Source organism: Trachemys scripta, chromosome 10 (genome assembly GCF_013100865.1).
Source record: "Trachemys scripta elegans isolate TJP31775 chromosome 10, CAS_Tse_1.0, whole genome shotgun sequence".
Classification (NCBI taxonomy): Eukaryota; Metazoa; Chordata; order Testudines; family Emydidae; genus Trachemys; species Trachemys scripta.
The window spans coordinates 33,031,712-33,044,975 of NC_048307.1; the positions used below are offsets into that span (position 1 = coordinate 33,031,712).

The 13,264-nt window shown below is 41.5% G+C and overlaps 1 protein-coding gene across 3 annotated transcripts in view; it reads right to left on the reverse strand.

Moving 5' to 3' along the window:
• Nucleotides 1-2,419: 2,419 nt before the first annotated feature.
• Nucleotides 2,420-13,264, reverse strand: part of CREBBP (CREB binding protein) — a 189,023-nt gene continuing 178,178 nt past the window's right edge. For all 3 annotated transcript variants that reach the window (XM_034784283.1, XM_034784284.1, XM_034784282.1), the window contains exons 29-31: nt 8,592-8,753; nt 8,028-8,309; nt 2,420-6,848 (exon numbers count right to left, since the gene is read on the reverse strand). In XM_034784283.1, the coding sequence (XP_034640174.1) occupies nt 4,680-6,848; nt 8,028-8,309; nt 8,592-8,753 (2,613 nt within the window). In that variant the 3' untranslated portion in view covers nt 2,420-4,679. The remainder of the gene's footprint in view (nt 6,849-8,027; nt 8,310-8,591; nt 8,754-13,264) is intronic.

Here is a 13,264-nt window from a genome sequence, read left to right on the forward strand (position 1 = left end):
TATAATGATTTTTATAAGGGATTTCCTAGTCTTTTTTTTTTTTTTTTTTTAAGAAAAATGCCATCATATACAGCTATTTGCATCACTGCAATAAAGCACCAGATACACTGTACAGTATATGAAATAAAGGAGGTCTAAGCCTTTGCACTATTTCATACATTCATTCCCTATTATGTGGAAAGGCCTCTTCAGTAGAATTTATGGAATATACAGTTTCACAGATTATATTGTATAAGCCTGTTTGCATTAAAACTGACATTAACTTTCTTATGTACATAGGTGTAATGCTAATTGACTACTGAGACATCTGTATTGCAGAAACGTCCTCTCAATTTACATGCTTTGCTTGGACAGGGCTAATGGAACAGTGGCAGATGCCGTACTTTATTAAACAAAAGCAGTGCATGTGAACACCTACAACTTAGGTAAATCGAAACCAACTTTTTACCAACCCCAGGAAAGGCATGTGTGTGACCTAAGGACTACAGCTGTTCAGAAAGCAAATGCAGAATGTTTGGTAGAACTATTTGTTCCCAGTCTGCCAATGTTTGGGAATGGCTCAAGAGTTCTGGGTGAAGCTTGCAGAAAATAAATAAATGGATTCCTAACTGAAAGCAGGGCATCCAAAATTTCAAACAAGGTGAAAATTCAGGAAAGTTAAAAGAAACTGAAGATTTCCTTTTAGAATAGAAATGCCTGAACAAGCTACTGTAGTCATCACCATCTCCATCTCTAATCCATCCCAGAGTGGTATGGATGAGCTATGATGCTACAGCATTGCATTCCAAGTTCTTGTTTTCTATCACACACAGATTTTTTTTCTCAAGTAGCTTCCCTTATCATATCCATCTTGATTATCTCAAATGTACATTATCATGCATATAATATACACAAGTTACATCAGATACAGTGCAGCCCTCCACTCCAGTGGCTGTTTTCAGCGCTGTGTATTTATGCTATCTTGATTTTGGTACTACAGCTCCAGTTTGATCATTACAGTGTACTGCCCTCAAACTAACATTGCTATTAGTACATTTCAGGGTAGGGGAAGGCAGAATTGAATCTCAGTACTAAATTAGAACTTCCTTACTTCCTACCAGAGGATGGATTGTATGCTGCAGGGCTGCATCAGACCATACACAGGAACTTATGGTGCAGAATCAGTTGCAGCTCCCATTAAAAGAAAATTTCTAGCCCTTCAGATTGCCAAGAAAACCTTCCAAAACAAAGTGAACATGAACTAGTGCAGAGCTATCTTGAATCTGTAAAGAGTTTGAAACAACATCTTTGCAAGGGATGAGCCATGCTCTCACTCATCTCGGGTGTTGACTCAATCATAACGATGACATCTTATCTGTTAACATTGCTATTTCTCTGCTGACTTTAGCTGAAATACACAGCACATGTGACTATCCATCCTTGATAGATAGCATGGTGGAGAAAGGGAGGACAAGGAGGCAAGTGGACCAAGTTGTTGCAAGAGGCAATTCAGAATTCAAGGCCCCTTCTGCTCAAAAATAATTAAGCGATTCCTGGCTTTGACAGGAAAGAAAGGAGATACATCCCTTCTTTGGAGCTAAAAGCCCTAATCACCTCAGTGCCAAAAGATTCAAACCTGCCTCCCGTGCCTTCAGGTTGCAGAAGCCCTAAATTTCTCAAGGTTTCTACAAGGCAATTGTTTATTGCCAGCATAAAACTCTGCAACGCATTCAAATCCAGGGCTTGACAAAACTGAAAAACATTCCAGAACTAAAGTTATGCTGAGCTTCTTGTCAAAATAAAGTCGAGGAAGCCTATACTGACTGTCAAAGCTCTCTGCAGAGAATAGTGTACAGCAAAGCAGCTGGTACCTTATGATCTAGGATCTGTTCCTAGCTCTGCCAGAGTCAAAGTGGGACAGCACCTGTTCCCCACCTGTAAAATTCACCCTTTTATCTAAAGCATTCTAAAGTCTATGCTTAAGAACCACGTCTAATTTCTGAATTTATTTGAAGATGCCAGAGAAATTATGTGCCACTGCATTCAGCATGGCTGCGAAGTATATGGGATCAGGAATAGTGACACTGTGCATTCTAGACTCTCCCTCCCACACACACCCCATACTTACAGTATTAGCAGCATTCTCTCAACAGGGGTATCAGAACTTAATTATGTTTCCCTGTTTTCTATAAGGACTTTCTTGTACACTTTCCACAGCTGGAAGCCAGTTGAACTGTAACATGAAAGCAGCCTCATCTCCCTCAGGTTTCCCTTATACAGCTTTAGAAATAGTGCTAATGGATTTTTAAAATAATTTTTATATATATACACACACACACACACACACACACACGGGACTCAGCACAGCCAGCTAAACCTTAGTTCAGATTCAGCTGATCTTAATGGGCACTAGCCAGTTGGAACCATCCTTCAATCCAAGCAGTTTTACCAGCTTTTATTAGAAACACCAGCACATTTCAAGTTTCCTCTTTTTGATCACAAATATAGTATTTTTCTCCTTTTATGTATACAGCATGAGACACAGCATCAGGGCTTTCCATCCTTTTTACAACAATTTCCTTTGGACAAGCTCTGGGTTAGTGTTCAGTGACCTCACCCCAGCCCAGAATTTTGACATCTTGATTGCTGAAGATAGTTGCACGGGAAGGTGAGTCCAAAGATGGTGATGTTGGTACAACAGTTTAGATTTGCAGAAGAAGTTAAGCAGAGACCCTCTACAGTTTAAAAAAGATTAAGCAGTGCTGTGGTGCACTACTATTTTCACAGTATGGGGCAAAAAGTTCTTCCACTTCCAGAAGTTAATACATTTGCTTTTTTTCCTTAAAACACTGTCCCAATAAAAAAAAATGTAATACTGGAGGAAGTGTTAACTTCATGTAAAAAGCCAAGCAAGCCAGATGCTCCCAACCGGAGCAACACCAGACCATGGGTTAGGGGGTATTCTTCTAGATTTGCTGCAAATCCCCTTTGAAGTTCACAAACCACATGACTAACATTTAAGGTGTTGTAATCCTAGGCTAACGGTGGATTTAACTTTCACATCCTAAACCTGGAGAGTTTCCTCAGTTTTAAATTCAGAAAAAGTAATTTACTGGGTGGTGGACTGTGCCCAGGAACATCAGGGCATGACGACAGGATATTAGAGGGAACACGTACATGATTAGTTCTTTTTATTCCACAGAAAACCCTCAAATCTAGACTTGGAGTTAACAGCAGAAAAATAGTGTTAAAGTCAATAGGTTCATATTATGTTCATATTTTGCTATAGACTAAATAAATTAGCCTAGAATTAACTCAGTACTTTCTCTCTCTCTTCCAATGGTGATCCTTCTCTAAATTCAATGCATTTTAAAAAAGTAACGGCTGTTAATAATTTATTCCAGTTAACCCTTCTGGATGAATGCCTGTAAGTATTAAATGTATGGGGAACAGATTCTCTTCCTCTCCCCTTCCCCAAAAAGGAAACAATTGATAAAGGGTGTGGTAAAACAGACATGCTACTGACAGTACTCCTTGTATCGTGCCTCGCCTATCAATGCCACTGGCTGCTTCTGTGTAATGAGTGAATATTCATAGCCATGTCTTACAAAGAACATGATCCCAAAAATATATAAATAAATAAAAACCTTAAACATTCTTACATGGATTTTAAAGAACAGAATACATGTTAAAAACTTCAGTAATTTATATCAATTTTAAGCAATACTTTATATACAATGGAAAAAAGACATGCATAGTCCAAATACAATGTTGAAAACAGCATTTTCATAACAAAAAACCCCAAACACTAAGTGTTAATACCATGTACATGAATTCAAGAAGGACCACCCTTTTTGTCTGTTGCACACAGTTTATTTAACAATATGATATATAAGTAAGAAATGAGGTTTTTTTTGTTTTTTTACCATTCTATACAGTGATTGAATCTTCTTGGATTTTCTTATTTATAGTAATTATAGAGCTTGCATGATTTACACTAGAATTGCTTTCCTCATTTCAAGTTTCACATAGAAGAAAGAATGAAAGAAAAGAATGCTTCTTCTCTATTGAAATCAGCATGGTCTAAGAGTGATCATCCCTATTTTTTTTTCATCTAAAACCAGTTTTATCAGAGAAACAAAGCAACAATTTCTACATCTGCAAGACAAGGATTTTGGCATTAGCCAATGTGTGTATTTGTGTGTGCAAGAGTCAATTCCTATTTTTTCCAGGGGTAATACTTCAAATGCCTGCAGAGTTCACTATAGAAAAAAATCTTCCCGCAACATGTCAAAGTTATCGGGATACATTATAATGTTGCATTTTTCAGGAAACAGTTTCTGAATATTATTTTTCTTCGCTTTTAAACACAAATGTTTAAAGTCTTGAAAATACAAATAAAAATATGAATATAATGAACTTGTTTTCCCATTAAAAAAAAGGTACGAGTCAACAGGAACAAAAAAAAAATAAAAACCCAAAAAAACAAAAACAAAAAACCCCACAAAAGAGACCAGATATTTTAACCGCCTGGCTTTAACAAAAAATATATTCTTTGTATTGTTTTTTTAAACAGCAATTCATTCTTCCATGCGTAGGAAGTAGCAGTTCCATCTAGGATTCAAAACAACCTAGATGTCTGAATTTTCAGTACAAAATGTCCAGGAACATGAAAGGAAAAAAGTGATGCTCCCATAATGCTACAAACCCTCCACAAATTTTTCTAGTGTGTCTCCTGTAGTATCACCAACCAGAGACAATTCGTTAGACAATGCACTCCTGTTTGGGGTGTTTAACTGTGGAAGCATTGCACTCTGTTCTGGGTTGCCCAAGTGTCCCTGATCCATGGAGCTAGCCATAGTAACTGCAAGTCCTGGGTGGGGGGAACCAGTCTGGGGAGAGACATGATGAGGTGACGGTTGGGGCTGTATCCTTGGTGACGGGCTGGAATGTGGTGGTTGGGATTGGGGCCGGGGAGATTGAACGGGTGCTGGAGATCGCACCTGGTTGCTGAGGGATGTGGCAATCTGCTGGCCGGGGAGATGAGATGCCTGTGGTTGTCCTGAGAGCATATGCTGCTGGGGGCTCATGGGATTAGGCTGGCCTGGGGACCCTATCTGCTGTTTCATCTGTTGCTGTTGCAGAATCCTTTGCTGCAGTGCTTGCTGAATGTTGGAGGTGCCATCTGCCCCCATGCCAGGTTGGCCCATCTGATTCAGCTGTCCCATCTGAGCCATCTGTCCCATGGACCCCCCCTGTATTGATATATGCTGCTGCATTCGTTGCTGTTGCATGGCTTGAGGATAACCTCCAGGTCCTTGAGGCTGCTGAAACTGATTATGCCCTGCCATCCCTCCTGCCATGCCAGCACTTCCTTGTTGTTGTTGCTGCTGCTGCTGCTGCTGTAGTAATTGCCTCCTCAATATCTCTCTATACTGTGGACTCATATTTGCCATGCCAGGATTGTGTCCAGGGTTCATAATGTTTATCGCTTGCCCCTGGGGATTCATGCCACCTATTCCCTGCTGCTGAGGAGGAACACTCGGTCTCTGGACTCCTGCTTGCATTGCACTTATGGTCTGCAAGCTAGGCTGTGCGTGCATACCTTGCTGCTGCATCCCAGTCTGAGATTGCTGCATCCCAGGCTGAGGCTGTATGCCTGCTTGTGGTTGCATCCCAGGCTGATTTGCCACATATTTGGCTGTTCTTTGCTTTATAAAAGCTGCCATAAGCTGAGGGTTGGATTTGAGAATATTAAGAACCTGCTGTTGCTGCTGTGGAGAGCTAGGTGATTTCAAGGTCCGCAATAAGTCCTGAAGTGCATTCGGTGCAATGCTGCGCGGTGGCTGTTGCACACCTGGCATTCTTGGCACAGCTACAGTTTGCTGTGGCGGCATTGGCATAACAGGCCTCGGCATTCCCGGCTGCATTGTTTGCTGCTGTGGCATTGGAGATGATTGCCATTGTCCAGGTTGCATGTTGGACATTACTGGACCACTTACGGGGTTAGGCCGGGGTACATTCATGCCAACCTGCTGCATCTGGTTCACTGAACCCACTGCTGGGTTTACTATTCCTGGACGGCCAGGAGGTAAACCATTGTTTATGGTGTTGACCCTGTAGAGTTGCTGCTGCTGCTGGGCAGCTTCTCTCTCAATCTGCCGAGCTGCTTCCACAGCAGCTGGGGGAGGCTGGGCAGGAGGTGGAGGTGCTGCCACCTGGTTTGTAGGTTTTCCTGTTGGAACAGTAGTAGGGGGTTGAGTTCTTGTTGCACTGGGGAAGCCAGCTGGTGACATACTTACAGGGGAGGGCTGGGGTTGAGGAGGCGGCTGCGGCGTTTGTGGCGTACTTGGCTGCTGCGTGGGAGTACCAGGCGTTGCTGAGGTAGGAGAAGGCAAACTTTGCTGAGGCACGTTTCGGGTGTTCATGGTAGCCATCCTTCGGCGCATTAACTGAGCTTGTTGGAGGCGGTGCTGAATCTGCTGCTGCCGGAGCTTGTGTTTAATATTGAGACAGAATGGCACAGGGCATTTGTTCTCTTGGCAGTGTTTGGCATGGTAGCAGCAAAGAGCAATTAGCTGTTTGCATACAGGACAGCCACCATTTGTCTTACGCTTGCAGCCCTTGGTATGCTGAACAACCCGTTTCATTTTCTGGCAGGATGGTAATGAGCAGTTTGCATTGCGGCACTGACAGGCATGGACCAGGGACTGGATGCAGCGCTGGATGCTTAGTCGCCGCGATTCCTGGGGGCTCTTTGACTGTTGCTCTCCTTGGCTGTTGCTCTCATCATCCAGACCCAGGCCCCATTTAACCATCTTGTGGTCGTGGCTCTTAGTGTTGTAGCAGTTAATGCAAAGATCGTAGTCCTAAAAATAAAGACAAACCCACTCAGTTCAGCATCTTAATACAGCATAAAGCTCTTGATACTACAAGGGCTAAAGAGGTAATGCCAACGTATTCTTGATGTGAAACTAGGCTTTACTGTTCTGTGGGGTTTTTTGCAGGGTGGGATCTGTCTTGCTTCACTCAATGCCAACTAAGGCACATTTGGAAGGGCCCAACACCCAGTGCTATTGCTGTAGGAACTGGGCCACCTCAAGAGAGGAAATGCTAGGCTCACCCAATATTTAGACACAACAAATCCTGCATCTTGGTAGGCGATTAGACTAGATGATCCTTGCAGTCCCTTCTAACCCTATGATTCTATTTATGAAAATATTCCAGTTAAGTCACTCTAGAGCAAGTAACCTCTTTAGAAACTACTCAGATATTATCCCCAGCAACTAATTGCCCTGCCTGCTTCTGTCCTTTTCAGATGGTATTATGAGACAGTAAGTTTCCACCCCATCAGTTACAGTTGCTTCACTGGGATAGGACATGACAGCCTCCTGAAGTCCAGCTTCAGAGACCAGCACAATGAGTCTAAAGGTCCTAGATCCTTTAATATCAAGTTAAACCTAGCTCAGAATCAGAGTTTAACAGTAAGCTAAATCTACCTTAGATTCAGAAATTGATTGCTTATTTGACTGCTGTACATATAGCTGCTCCTATAGCAGTTAGATTAGAAACTAGTTATTACCCCTAAATCAAAATTTTATCCCCCAAACCAACCTTCATATTGAGGAGGTTCAAGCTAAAGCATATACTTACCTGAAAGAACTGAAACTGTATACACTACAGGTGCCACAGTGGCACAACAGTAGCGTGGCAGCTATGCTGCTGTAGCATGGACACTTACGACAGTGATAGAAGGGGTTTTTCCATGGCAGCAATACTCAAGAGGCAATAGCTCAGCTGGCAAAATAATTCTTCTGTCAACCCTAGCTTCGTCTACAGCAGGGGTTAGGTAAACCCGTGTCTTGCACAGCATGAATAATTACTCTGCTATGACAATTTACCCATGCTGACAATCCCCACACCTAACTCAGAATTAGTTTCTGGATCTATAGGCAGTTCTTAGCAGAACATTTAACTTGGGGGAGAAGGAGACACATTTAGAAGGAGAAGTGGAAAGAGAAAAAAGAGTCAGACACATTTGCACATACCTCACAGACAGTACAATGCCACCTTGTTTCCACATGGTGCTTGCACTCATTGCACGTATAGACAAAACGGTCCTGCCCTTGAGTATGTAGTTCTACAAGCATGCACAATGTGGACCACTTGGATCGGCGTAATGAGGAGAACTCCCAGTGCTTATCTCTTGCTAAGGTAAGGAAGGCATCTCGTCCATCCATCAAATCACAGCTAAGTAATGGATCAGGGTCCACAATGGGAGGCAGGGTGTTTATTACAGGTCCAGCATGTAAGTGAATCACAAAAAAGACCTGCAAGTAAATGGGAAAAATGACTAGGGTTATAAAAATAACTCCAAAACATCTTTTAGAAATAAAAGCTTTTTAATAGAGAAACAAAGCTTATACCATACCACAGATATAGTATAATCTAATTAATTTAGTTGAAGGTAACCTACTTCAATATGTATTGTAAAAGAAAAATAAAAGTAATTGCAGTCACAAGCACTGTTCCTTCCTGTTTTGACTTAACTATTGTCAAGCCTCATTTTACAAGAATGTTATCTCCTATTTCAGCAGTATTTTTGACTGTACCTCTTTATGCTTTTCCATGGTGGCATAGAGTTTCTGGGACAGATCATTGGACACATTTGGCATGCTGGGTTTCTTTTTGTTAGCTCTACTGATGCTGCTCTTATTCTTGTTGGTTTTTTTGTTGTTCTTTTTCTTGGCATTCTTGCTGTCACTCTGGCTCCCCTGCAATAAATATGTTGGAAGAATGTTAAACTTTGTAAAACTTGGTTCCATTTACTATTGTTTTACTCAAGCCCTTTGCGGTCAAGAGTTGAGACTCTGTTCCAATTTATGTAAATTAGCCACACTACAGTCTTCCAGGAGAAATAGGAGGCAAGAATTTAAAACCTGTCAGGCAAGGGAAGGGGAAAAAAATCAATTTTCAAACAATTTAAAGTAACAAATGTGTCTGTAATTTAAATATACATATATTCATTTAAGGATTTGGGATTTTATGCAGTTTTCTTTTCATTATAACTTTTGTGTGAAAGCTTTGCACACTTCACCTTTTACAGCTTGCCAGCAGTTCTTTACACAACACCAATATTTTAGGAGTTTAACAGAATCGCCTTGGCCTTGGGATTTCAGACTTTTTTTGGGCTCTATCACTTCGAACAGCTTTGTTTCTCTGAAATTCTGTGCACCCTGAGGCTCAACGTGCAGACAAGGATGAGTGTTCTGGGGGCTTTAAAATTAAAAAGTCTACACTATTTCATTCAGAAAATTGGCTACTGCGCATGTACAATTCTTTCCACTAGAAGTTTCATAACAAGGCATATGCCAGGCAGATGCCGTGACACATCAGACCGTAATGACTGTGTATTAAATGGTAGAGGCAAGCACAGGGACAATAATTTCCTTTTAAAACCCATCAGTATGGATTTTTACAGCTGACTGAGGGATCAATTTTATGTATGAATAATAATTTTTAAAGCATTTCTATGCCCATTTACAGATCAGATTATGTTTAGATTTATAAGACCAGGCAAAAAAATTGCCTCTTTTGAACTAGATGCCCTTGACAATTATTTTAAAACATGAACACCAAGTCAAAAACCTCCCAACACCCCCTCCCCGAGTTGTGATTTCCACAACTCAAAAGCACCCATGAAAATTCTATGAAATGAAACACACACACTTATATTCTTTGTAAGCAATTTATTCCAACACGAAGGCAAACACCATCTAAACTGAAAAGCTTGCAATTCAGTAAACATAATAAAGTCTCCACTCTTCTAACAAGTTAGGATTATCTCTCTCTTGCTTCTGCCTTTAGATACCAATATTCTTTTATCAATTCATTCATTTTTTCAGCATCTACCTTGTACTGAAATTTTGACCAAGCCCATGTGAATGCATTAAAAACACACTATAGTGCTGCTGATGGGAGTCAGACGGAAGTGCAGGTCTTTTCAAAATTTATCACATTCCGAATGCAACTGCCCTGCATTCCTTTATTTTCCTTCCAAAATGTTAATGCAACAATGATACAGTCTCCTTTGCAAACCATATGTTCAGGGCAGAAATCTAACTTTTCACTCTTAAAGGCTAGGAGAGTGAGGAAAGTCCGGGTTATATTCTATCAGCCAGGTTTCAGCCTCTTCTTCCTAGTCTGTGAACAACCTATGACCTCTGTGTATGGGATCAGTCATTAATTCCATAACTTCCTTAAATAATTTTTTGGTTTTGTCCTTTTGCTTTTCCAGCTCTTTGCTGTCAATTAGACCAAACTAGATTTCCCTCTGAGATGGTGATAGTGTTATCAGCCTGTAATCTGACAAGGCTCTTCAAAACTTCCTTCAATTGCTTTTGTACATTTCGTGCCTGTCTATACAGGCCCTTGATAAGTAAAACGTTGGTATTTTTTGATCCAAGTCTTCCACCTACTCAGTGCGACTTAACATTTATGTTTGAGTGCAAAGGCAGAAAAACAGGGCTTGTCTTCAACAGCAACCAAGAACAGTTCAGTGCAGCTTGGAGCAAAGGAGAGAGTAAAGGTGCCTTTTTGCACTCCCCTCTTTCTGCACCATCCAGGCACCAGGATGGTCCCTGTGGTAAATGAGAGCTGCCTGAGAGAGAGACTCATTTGTGCTGGGTGCCAACTGTACCAAGGGAGCATTAGGGTAGCCAAGTGTCAGCGGGGCGTAGGCTCCAGCCTTGGAGGGTGGTGGGAGAAGAGATGCAACAGTAGCTACCCACAAACCCTCCTAACACAAGGGGAGTGGTGAATCTTCTAGTGGCTGTCTGAATTTAGAGCAGCTTTTCCCCATGTGAGTGCGTGTGGAGAGCATGAGCTGGGGGGCTGTGGAAAGGTAGGGGCTGCCAACCATCATGGTTGCATCATGTACCTGAGGATTGTGTTATGCAGGGGTGCCAAATTCTCTGGTAAATTATGGTCCCTGATATAAATTTAGGACTCTGTACTCCCTTCGATCCATAGCAATTGCTTATATTGTCACTGGGAAGTTTGCAGCGAGATCAAGAGGCAAATATGGCTTTTATGCAGTAACTAAACTTTTAGGCGTTCTGTTTTGTTTTTTATTCAGGATCTTATTTTTGCATTTCGCATTACTCAGTGAGAAAATACACTTTACAGTGGGGTCACTGCTATCTCTGCTCTTTGTTTCTCTTGGTTCCCCAACCTCTTTCTTCTGTTTCTTTCCCTCCTCCCTGTCTGTATTACCTATGTTATTCCCTCTGCATTTCCTTCTCTGCAACAACTCCTAATTCCAACTTTGCTGTGGGCTTCACTCCCACTCTCCCGCTCAGTCTATCTGCTAAAATGCTCAGCACTGAACTAGTCAATTTTGACACTGAAATGTTTTCACTGGATTGCAGAGATGACACTTCAAAGAGATTAATAGGGCATCCACACTTCTCATTCATGGTTTCAGGCAGCCAGCAGACTGAGACCATCACCACTGCATCAGTTATGCTCAGCTCACATTTGGAAGCTGCTCTTCAAAAACGTGAGAGGTAGAAATTTAAAGATTTTGGACAATCTGACTATGTCATGTGAGCTACATAAACAAATCAAGAGGCCACAGTTTTGACATTCCCGTTATAAGGTGCAATTTCCTTCTCAATGAGATTTGAAACAGTGACAGAAGTTTAGGATGAATGCATTTGAGAAGTTTAGGATGTCTGCACTCTTTCATTCTGTTTGCATTTTCTAATCGAAAGGGAAAAGTCTTCACTGTTACACTTCTCTGCCATTCTTGGATTGGCACCTTCAGCAACTTGGATACAATGTTATGTTTTCTTTTTAGACACAGAAACACTAGCATTAAGTAGGAACTCATTTCCCCCCAGTATGGATGCTTATAGCCTTTATCAGACCATTTCTCATTTTCAGCCAGCTATCTTTGAATCATAGAATATCAGGGTTGAAAGGGACCTCAGGAGGTCATCTAGTCCAACCCCCTGCTCAAAGCAAGGCCAATCCCCAGACAGGTTTTTACCCCAGTTCCCTAAATGGCCCCCTCAAGGATTGAACTCATAACCCTGGGTTTAGCAGGCCAATGCTCAAACCACTGAGCTATCCTCCCCCCTGCATTAATGCAATTGTTGGTTCTTTTGGCTAGTAAATTTTTTCTCTTCTCTTCACTTGCAACATCAGGTAGTGAACCTAAAAGTTCAAATCTGCATATTCAGAGAAGTGCTTCAATCATTTCTTTAAATTGTTCATTTTGTGCTATGTTGAAACATAAAAGAAGCCTGCAACTTAATCAAATTTAAATCTTTGACTTGCCGTTAGTATTGCTGATTGTCTTTACTGCAGATTGATCTTTGCCATTTTGAAGGTGTTAAAAATGAAAAAACTACTCCTGAAGGAAATTTATGTTGAGAAACTGTTGGAAGACCTGTACTTAAAAATTACTGTAACCAAATTTTGATGACAATGATTTTCTCCTTGTCCAATCACTTGTTTCCTACTACTTCCTTCAATCTAAGTTACGTTGGAGTCAGATAAATTAAATAATTATCAAACATTAATACATGAATACTAATTACCTACCTGCAGTATTCACATGGACTACATTTAAAATGAGAAGAGGAAGTTACTCACCTTGTGCAATAATTATGGTTCTTCAAGGTGTGTACCCCCATCGGTGCTCTACTGTAGGTGTATCTGCGCCCCTGATTCGAGATTTTAGGTGGCAGTGTCCGTTCAGCCTGCACACGTGCTCTCCTTCCCTTGTGCTCTGCCATGAGGCTACCTAGAGCTGTGTGGGCGAACCACTCTCCGTTCCTTCTCTACAACAGAGCCCCTTTGTTGTAAACTCCGAAGTAGAGGACAAAAGGGCGGGTCACGGAGTACCTATGGGGGACACATCTCGAAGCACCATCGTTACTGCACAAGGTGCATAACTTCCTCTTTGAGTAGTGTCCCTATGGGTGCTCCACTGTAGGTGACTTCACAGTAGTGTCCCTTAAGGAGGGCTGGGGCTTTGGAACGGAGTCTATTATTGATGACACCAATGAGCCGAAGTTGGCACCAGAAGCAGAATCTGAAGTAATTACATAGAGTTCCGCGAAAGTATGAGCAGAGGCCCACGTTGCTGTCCTGCAGATTACTGAGATGGAAATATCTTTAACAAATGCAACAGAGGTGGAGATGGATTATGTGGAGTGTGTGCAAATTCCTGATGGAGGCAGCAGGTTACAGGCATGATAACAGTTAATGCAATTTG